The following is an 8,854-nucleotide window of genomic DNA, read 5'->3' as shown; positions in this document are numbered from 1 at the left end:
ATATTTGTTGAGTTTCATTTGCGATTAACAAAGTTTTGATCATTAACCGAAACTAATTGATTAATTATTGAGATTACTTTGAAGGAATCCCATTTAATCGAATCCCCATTTAGTTTGTACGAATTTCATTTAGTAAACTTTCCTCAACTCTTAAGCTAATTATAATTTTTTGTCTCTTATTCGAAGCCCAGGGTGTTGTTGTTTTTTTATTTTTTTGTTATTACATCAAGTTAGTTTCGTTTTCCCTTTGTTTATTACTTATTTTTCTATTGTTTTTGTTTCTTTCTGGAATCTTTGTCCGTCGAATCGGTCGAGTGAGTGTGTTTGTTGATTCAGTGAGAAAAAAAAAACGAAAACATGGTCCGAAAATGTATGTTTTGTGTCGTCTTGTCTCTCTGCACACGAGAATGAAAAAACCTTTCCCGCTCTCTTTCCTGACTAACTCATTTGATGTCTTTTGTCTTGATGCGGTGCGGTTTAGTGGCTACCTTCAGGAAGAGTGTTCGGGCCATACAAATGGTCGGCCGGGCAAGTACGTATACATTACATAATAAATCTATCAACAAACCACAAAAAAAAAATACAACACACAAAGAAAACCACACAAAACTTATTTTAATTTTCTCATTAATCCATACATTCGAATCTACAGAAACCACACAAAATCAACACACACACACAAAATAATTATTCAAATTTAAAAAAATTTTCGTATTTATTTTTTATCTCTGATTATGCGTATTTTATGTACATAAATCTATTTTATTCTCAAATTACAATTTTTTTTTTCACACAAAATAATTTTTGTTCATCCAAATTCAACACTCATTTAGTGTAAATTTATTGAATTTTTTAAATTAATTACTTTTCTTTTGGAACATAGCGATCGATGTGTACAAATTAGATTGATTTTGATATAACAAAAAAAAAATATAATATATTTATACAAATACGAAGAGGTGTTTTTAAAGGCTTTTAAATTTGTTTCTTTTCTTTAATTTAATTTATTGATCAGTCGATTTGTGAACAGAACTAATTTAGTTATATTGGTGTCCTATTATTTACTTATTTAATCGTTAGTTATCAGTATTTCCAACCTCGGTTTAACTTCTATAAAGCGTAGATGGAAATGCGTTGTATTTTTGGTGTATCTACTCGTACATTTTTCTTTTGATACATAAACCCTAGCATCTATAGGATTGAAAATTTGATTTTTTTTTTAATTAATACTTTATATCTATATTCGATGTGTGTGTACTTTCTCCATTGTTTCTCATTTACTTTCCGAACATCTCCCTGGCCTTGACTATATAACAAACGAATCGCCGTTTTGAATCTCTCTTCGATTTCATGGCCTTCTTTTCGCATAACCGCACTGATTCTTAAATTTCTTTTTATATTTCATTTTTCAGTTGTAATCACAATTTTTTTAACAAAATATTACAAAAAATTGATTAAAAATCAATTAAACTGTTTAATGTTAAAAGAAATTAGATTATTGCGGCTATGGTTTTTTAATTTTTCATTTGACATGACTATTGCAAAATAAACTACTACTACACTTTCTGACTCATTTTATATCACTGTCTTTAACTTGGGACTCCGGAAGGTGAGGACTTCACGTACGCAAGTAAGTCTGCCGAAGAGTTATAAGAAGCACCAGCCAAAAGCCAAAAAGTCCAAAAAAAAAATTAATAATAATACAATAATGATCAAGGTTTTTTTTATTGTTACTATACCGAATAGAAATCAAACACTTTCTCCCTCATTCATCGGAACCACAACATCTAAAGAAATTAGTTTTCTTTCGTTTACAAAACACTCTCTGTCTCTTTCTCTCTATGTTCTCTCTATCTCTATTTAATCTTGAAATATCTTTGTTTTCATTTCGTTTATATAATTTCGTTTTTTTCTCTCTGTAGCTTACTCTTACTACTTATCCACCTGTTTCTTTCTTTCCACTGAATCTCTCTATTATCTTTACAAAACAAAAAAACAAGAATTAATAATGATAATAAACTCGTATAGTAATCTCCAATAATTGAATTGAACTGGAATTGTGCGCATGAGGCATGCTTTCTTTAAATGCACGGGATGCGATTCTCTTAAGCATGCTTAGATCTTAGTGCAACCCGAAAAAATAAAACGTTTCTCTAGAAACTTGTAGTAGTTGTTGCTGTTGGTAGGTTTTGTTTTAAAGAAAAAAAACTTTTGGTCTATGGAAATTTTCAATAATTTACCATTGATTTAAGTTTTTTTTTTTGTTGTTGATATCGATGTTGTGTAGCCTCTAGTGAACTGATGTGATATTCTTAGTAGACGTGGCTAGATCGAGAATTGTGGTTACAGATGATCATCACCCTCCTCCTACCTTCACACCACCAGAGTTACCCAAGAAGGTTCACGTCAGAGGTATATAACCGTTCGATGTAGTCTTTACTCACTCACTTTACTAGTTGACGCACTAATTACTTAAACTGAATCCATTTTCTTTCTTTTTCTTTTATTTTTCAAAACGAGTATCGAAAAACTTTAAGTTTTCGTTTTTTCGTTCTTAGATCAAAATTTAAGTTTAATTTTTTTCTACATAGATCTTTCTTGAACGACTCTGTTCTACGAACATCCCAAAACTAATCCTCATTCCCTTATAACGACAAAATTTGTAATTGGTGCAAAGTTTTTCAGAAATAATCAAATATCTTACAATTTTTTTTATATAAAATTCAGATCAAATCAAATTTTATTTATTAAATAAAGCATCAAATTCTTTAAAATTTACATGAATTTAACTTAAAGACTTAATACTAAAGGAATTAATGATAAATATATTTGATTATCCATGAAAAACTATGAAAACGAACGTGAACTAACTGCAAACTTTTTCTCTTGGGGGGGAAAAAAAATTTATAATTGCAGGTGACATGAACAGGATCCAGGACGACCAATACCGTGAGTCGCTTCATCGAGCCAACAAACGCATTAATTGCAGCACTCATTTTCTTTCTTCTCTTTCATTCCAAATCAATCTCTCACCATTTTTTTTTTGTGTTCTCTACAAAAAATTTTCGTTTATTTATTTATTAATTTTCTTGTTTTGTTCTTTTTTTCGTTCTCCATTTCTTTTCTGGATTACAGTTACGCATAGGAACCATAACAATAGAAACAGTACAACGATACCGACTGGGAACATGGTGAACTCGACGAAGCAGGTGAACAAGGTCAAACCGACTGTGAACAGAGCCGCAACGGAGAACGTCGTCTCGCCAGGTTACAACGCCAGGTAACGAACGGAGAAATTTAGATGATAAGGCGGCTGCGGCGTCTTTGGAATAGACAAGAACGAAACGAAATAAAAGAAAGAAATTTGTATTTTTTCTCTTTTACTTTAAAACGCTTTTATTACAATTTTCTTCGGGGATAACATCTTTTTTTCGGTTTGTTTTCTCTCCTGTCTTCTTGTTTTAAGCGAAACACAGTTAATTTTGAGTACAAGTTACGTCCTTACTGTATAAAGAAATGACAGCGCTTCTAAAGAACACATATAAACACACAGAGCATGGATTACTTTGTTTTTTATTAAATACTTTTTAAAACACACACCATACCACACATTTCACAGTATTTACTTATTTTTTTCTATCTATCTTTCTTTCTTCAATCTTTGAGTATTAAGATTGAAAATTATTGTTAAATACTTAAGAAACTTGACCAGAAATACATTTATTTTGTATATTGGCAAGAAAGAGTCAAATTTACTAGATAATATTAAGAATTGTAGGTAAAGAAAACTCGAATAAGATTAAAAAAAAAATCATTATTTCTTTGCTATAATAATAATATGAAAAATGAATGAAATAATTGAAAAATTATAAAAAAAAGATGAGAATATTGAAAATACTAAATTTACGTGATTTCGATGTTTTTCTAACTTCTTGAAGTTTTTCAAATATTTTGAAATTTTTTTCTTTTCTATCTTCCTTTCTTCAATCTTTAAGTATTAACATTGAACATTATTGTTAAATATTGAAGAAACTTGACCAGAAATACATTTATTTTGTATATTGGCAAGAAACAGACAAATTTATTAGATAATATTAAGAATTGTAGGTAAAGAAAACTCGAATAAGATTAACAAAATCATTATTTCTTTGCTATAATTAAAAAATTATAAAAAAAAGATAAGAATATTGAAAATGCAATTAAAATTAAATTGACGTGATTTCGATGTTTTTCTAACTTCTTGAAGTTTTTCAAATATTTTGAAAATTTTTTCTTTTCTATCTTCCTTTCTTCAATCTTTAAGTATTAAAATTGAAAATTGTTGTTAAATATTGAAGAAATTTGACCAGAAATATATTTATTTTGTATATTGGCAAGAAACAGACAAATTTATTAGATAATATTAAAAATTGTGAGTAAAGAAAACTCGAATAAGATTAGAAATTCATTATTTATTTGCTATAATTGAAAAATTTAAAAAAAAAGATGAGAATATTGAAAATACAATTAAAATTAAATTGACGTGATTTCGATGTTTTTCTAACTTCTTGAAGTTTTTCAAATATTTAAAAAAAATTCTTTTCTATCTTCCTTTCTTTAATTTTTGAGTATTACGATTGAAAATTATTGTTAAATATTGAAGAAACTTGACCATAAATACATTTATTTTGTATATTGGCAAGAAAGAGACAAATTTACTAGCTAATATTAAGAATTGTAGCTAAAGAAAACTCGAATAAGATTAAACATTCATTATTTCTTTGCTATAAATGAAAAATTATAAAAAAAAAATCAAATACTTTGAAATTTTTTCTTTTCTATTTTCCTTTCTTTAATCTTTAAGTATTAAGATTGAAAATTATTGTTAAATATTGAAGAAACTTGACCAGAAATACATTTATTTTGTATATTGGCAAGAAACAGACAAATTTATTAGATAATATTAAGAATTGTAGGTAGAGAAAACTCGAATAAGATTAAAAAATCATTATTTCTATAATAATAATATGAAAAATGAGTGAAATAATTGAAAAATTATAAAAAAAAGATGAGAAAATTGAAAATACAATTAAAACTAAATTGACGTGATTTGGATGTTTTTCTAACTTCTTGAAGTTTTTCAAATATTTTGAAATAATATATATTAAAAACGTATAAATTTCAACTGTATTTATATAATGTTAGCTTCATTTGTGTACTTTTATTTGCCTTTTTAAATATAAACTTTTTCGATAATTACTTAAAGAATTTAATAAAATTTAAGTTAATTTTACTGAATTTACATCATTTTAGATAAATTTATACGTTAATTTCTATTGATCTAAACTTACATTATCGTCTTACAATTTATATATTAATTGAATAAAAATGTATGAATATTTACTAATTATTTAAATTAAAGTTAATTAAACAGTTTCATGAATATTTTTAACAGATTTTTCAAATTTCAAAGTTTTAGCAAATCTTTCCAAATTCTATTTAATGTTACATAATATCTTACAATCTATCTGTAATTAGTCTCTATTACACTTACGCTTAATTTGCACTTTTCGAGCAACAATAATGTACGGGTTATGATTATTTTGTAAAATTTATTAACATGAAACTTTCCACTAAAATTTCACTAAACAAGAACACTCAACAAACAAAAACAACTCCGAAAATCGATGCACCTATGAAAATCGCAAATCACCAAAAAACGAACACACGTACAAACACGAATCCACCAAAAACAAAAACTGATTTCAATGCAACCAAATCCGATTATTATTTATTTCTGTGTGTTACAAATTGAATTAATTTTGTTGTTTTTTCGGAAATAATAACCCTAACTTTTTACACAATTCTGTTTTCTATTTTTGTTTGTTTGTTATTGTTGTTGGTTTTTTTACGAAATATGTGGTGTGCTATCAGCAGTGTGCTATTTTCAGAGCGCCGGAGCAGGAAACCACATCTTATGCCGGCTATCATCTTGCCTATGAAGTGAAAAAACTCATGTACGCTTTAGCTCTACTACTTAACACTTTAAATCTCTCTCTCCTTCTCTGTCTCTAAATAATTGTATATATATACATCTATCTGTCCGTCTATATCTTAAACTCTTAAACTAAACTCTTAATTATTTCCCCCTTAAATATGTGTCATATAATTTATGTTCGTTGCTTGCTTGCCTGTCTTATATAATTTATTTATTTAGCTCTCAAAATTAACTAGTTTACTATCAATTATTCGTATAATTTGTAACATGATTAACTCAAAAAAGTGCACGTTAATCCCAATAACTGATTGTTTATAAAAGAAAAATAATATTCTTGACTCAAGCTTTGTTTTTCTTCTACTATTATTGTTATAATTTACTATTAGCACATGGATTTAATTATTTTGTTTCGGTTTCTGCTGATAGTAAGACCAGATTTTGTTCAAATTTTTATTGATTGCGAACAAAGAAAACGCGAGCGCACACCGACGAAACGCTTGAGGAAAGAAGTGAAAAAAAGGCATGAAACGAAGTATCGTTTTCCTTTACGCATTTTCTTTTTTTGATAATAATAATTGGAATTGATGAATGGTGCTAGTGGTTTAATTTATTTATAATTTCTCTAGTGCAAATCTTAGATTTATCCGTTAGATGTGAGCTAGTTTTGTTGTTGTTGTTGTTGGTTTTATCCGTGAATGCGCGTTTATTTATTTTCAATGCACTTCTTCGTGTTGATATTGGTTTCGTGGTTGTAGGCCAACGAGTAGGACGAGCGGCGGAGCTAACCAGAACAACAACGGAGTCGCTCTTCCCGTCGGATTGGCGGATGACCAAGCGAAGGACTTTGATTTTGAGAAGACTGAAATGAAGTACGACAGCACCGGGATGTTCCATTGGGGACCGGCCAAGAACCTCGAGGATTGCATTCTGGTAAGTTTTCAATTGAAATTTTGTAAAAGAAAATGGTTATTTTTTTTTCTGGTTTCTTGTAGGATCGTAATCAAGCAGCGATGACCGTGCTGAATGGCCACGTCGTCGTGTGTTTATTCGCAGATCCGGATTCACCGCTGATAGGTTTGAGGAATCTGGTGATGCCGTTGAGGGCGAGCAACTTTCATTACCACGAGCTGAAGCATGTGGTGATTGTTGGATCGGTGGATTACATCAGGAGGGAGTGGAAGATGCTTCAAAATCTTCCCAAAATCTCGGTTCTCAACGTACGTTTTCTATAACATTCTAAAGAGTTCTAAGATTTCAAACATCCTCCTATTGCAAATTTTACAAAAGAAAATGTTTCCATTCAAAGAAAGACTCGTTTATTACTTCTTTTTTTTTTATTATTGTTGTTGTATACTTCATTACGAAATTGCAGATCTCACAATAATGAAGAGAAATTATCCAATAAGTTGTATGTTCTATGCATTTCCAGGTGAATTATTTTCTCCATTTCTTACCTGATCTTCAATATAATTTATTAAACACAAAACAATGAGCGGTTATAAATATAAGAACGCTTTCAATGACTTTTAATTCAAGTATATAAACTTTATAAAACGTAACTAATTTTTTGTATTAATTGAAGAAAAAAAAGCTCTTTTCGTTCGATTAAATAAACTTTAAATAATTTTATTACTAATTTTGTATTAAAAAATAAAATTGAAAACTTATTTTGTTCCAATAAATTAAATTTAAATAATTATAATAAATTTCTTACTTGTTCTATATTAAAAATTGAAAATTTTGTTAAAAAAAGAAGTACTTAATTTCTTTCGAAGTCTATGAAATAATTACGTAAAATCTGTAAACGTTGGGCTAATTCAAGTATTCGTAGATTATTCTATGTAATCTTAGCTTTAAATTGCACATACAACATTATCTGTGACATTAATGGTTCTCGAGAAATTTAATTAACAGTTTTTGTTCACACGGATTTACATTAGCGGTTTTAGTCCATGGCATCAATACAAATTTTAAAGCAATTGCAAATTTCTTGTTGCGTTTTGTAGGGATCTCCGTTGAGCAGGGCGGATCTGAGGGCAGTCAATGTGAACTTATGTGATATGTGCTGCATCCTCTCTGCGAAAGTACCGAGCAACGATGATCCGACTCTGGCCGACAAAGAGGCCATCCTCGCTTCCCTGAACATCAAAGCCATGACCTTCGACGATACCATCGGCGTTTTGAGTCAAGCGAACGGCGAAGCGGACGCCGCCACACCGGTTGGAAGTCCGATCGTTCTGCAGAGGAGAGGTTCCGTTTACGGCGCCAACGTTCCGATGATCACAGAACTCGTGAACGATAGCAACGTGCAGTTTTTGGATCAGGACGATGATGATGATCCCGACACCGAGCTGTATCTGACGCAACCTTTCGCCTGCGGGACGGCCTTCGCCGTCAGCGTCTTAGATTCTCTTATGTCTACTGTAAGCGAATTCAACTTTTTTCACCAACTCGATCTATATTATTTTTTATCTTTGTTTGCAGACATATTTCAACCAAAATGCCTTAACACTCATACGATCGTTAATAACCGGCGGAGCCACGCCCGAATTAGAGTTAATCCTTGCTGAAGGCGCAGGACTCAGAGGAGGCTACAGGTACATACATTTTTTTTTTACAAATATTTTACTTTTAATAACATCATTTTGACTTTACAAAAATATTGTACATAATGAAGGATTGCTTGTAGGAAATTAAATATATTTCTTTGTTATAAAATACTGAACAGAAATTGTACAAATAATTAATTAAGCAACAAACACGTGCATAACTAATTCCACTTTTGTTTAAAGAAAAACACACATAGTTTTCCATTGTTTGACTTTCTGTAGTTAACGTTGCATTCCTAAGGGTGCATCAATTATGAACGTTATTTGC

General features: G+C 29.8%; 1 protein-coding gene across 3 annotated transcripts in view; it reads left to right on the top strand.

The window, feature by feature from the left end:
* The first annotated feature begins 234 nt into the window (after positions 1-234).
* LOC108569422 (calcium-activated potassium channel slowpoke-like) overlaps positions 235-8,854 on the top strand; it is a 12,272-nt gene continuing 3,652 nt past the window's right edge. Inside the window, exons 1-10 of one of the 3 annotated variants that reach the window (XM_017930965.1) lie at positions 235-532; positions 1,610-1,630; positions 2,350-2,412; positions 2,917-2,949; positions 3,136-3,280; positions 5,931-5,996; positions 6,733-6,907; positions 6,970-7,194; positions 7,984-8,400; positions 8,462-8,574. In XM_017930965.1, the coding sequence (XP_017786454.1) occupies positions 451-532; positions 1,610-1,630; positions 2,350-2,412; positions 2,917-2,949; positions 3,136-3,280; positions 5,931-5,996; positions 6,733-6,907; positions 6,970-7,194; positions 7,984-8,400; positions 8,462-8,574 (1,340 nt within the window). In that variant the 5' untranslated portion in view covers positions 235-450. The remainder of the gene's footprint in view (positions 533-1,609; positions 1,631-2,349; positions 2,413-2,916; positions 2,950-3,135; positions 3,281-5,930; positions 5,997-6,732; positions 6,908-6,969; positions 7,195-7,983; positions 8,401-8,461; positions 8,575-8,854) is intronic. The other 2 variants (XM_017930966.1, XM_017930967.1) reach the window with 2 other exon arrangements.

Source organism: Nicrophorus vespilloides, unplaced genomic scaffold (assembly GCF_001412225.1).
Source record: "Nicrophorus vespilloides isolate i.1.1-1 unplaced genomic scaffold, Nicve_v1.0, whole genome shotgun sequence".
In the NCBI taxonomy this organism is placed as follows: Eukaryota; Metazoa; Arthropoda; class Insecta; order Coleoptera; family Silphidae; genus Nicrophorus; species Nicrophorus vespilloides.
Note: the sequence above shows the minus strand (reverse complement) of the source record. Positions and strands in the feature narration are given on the sequence as shown.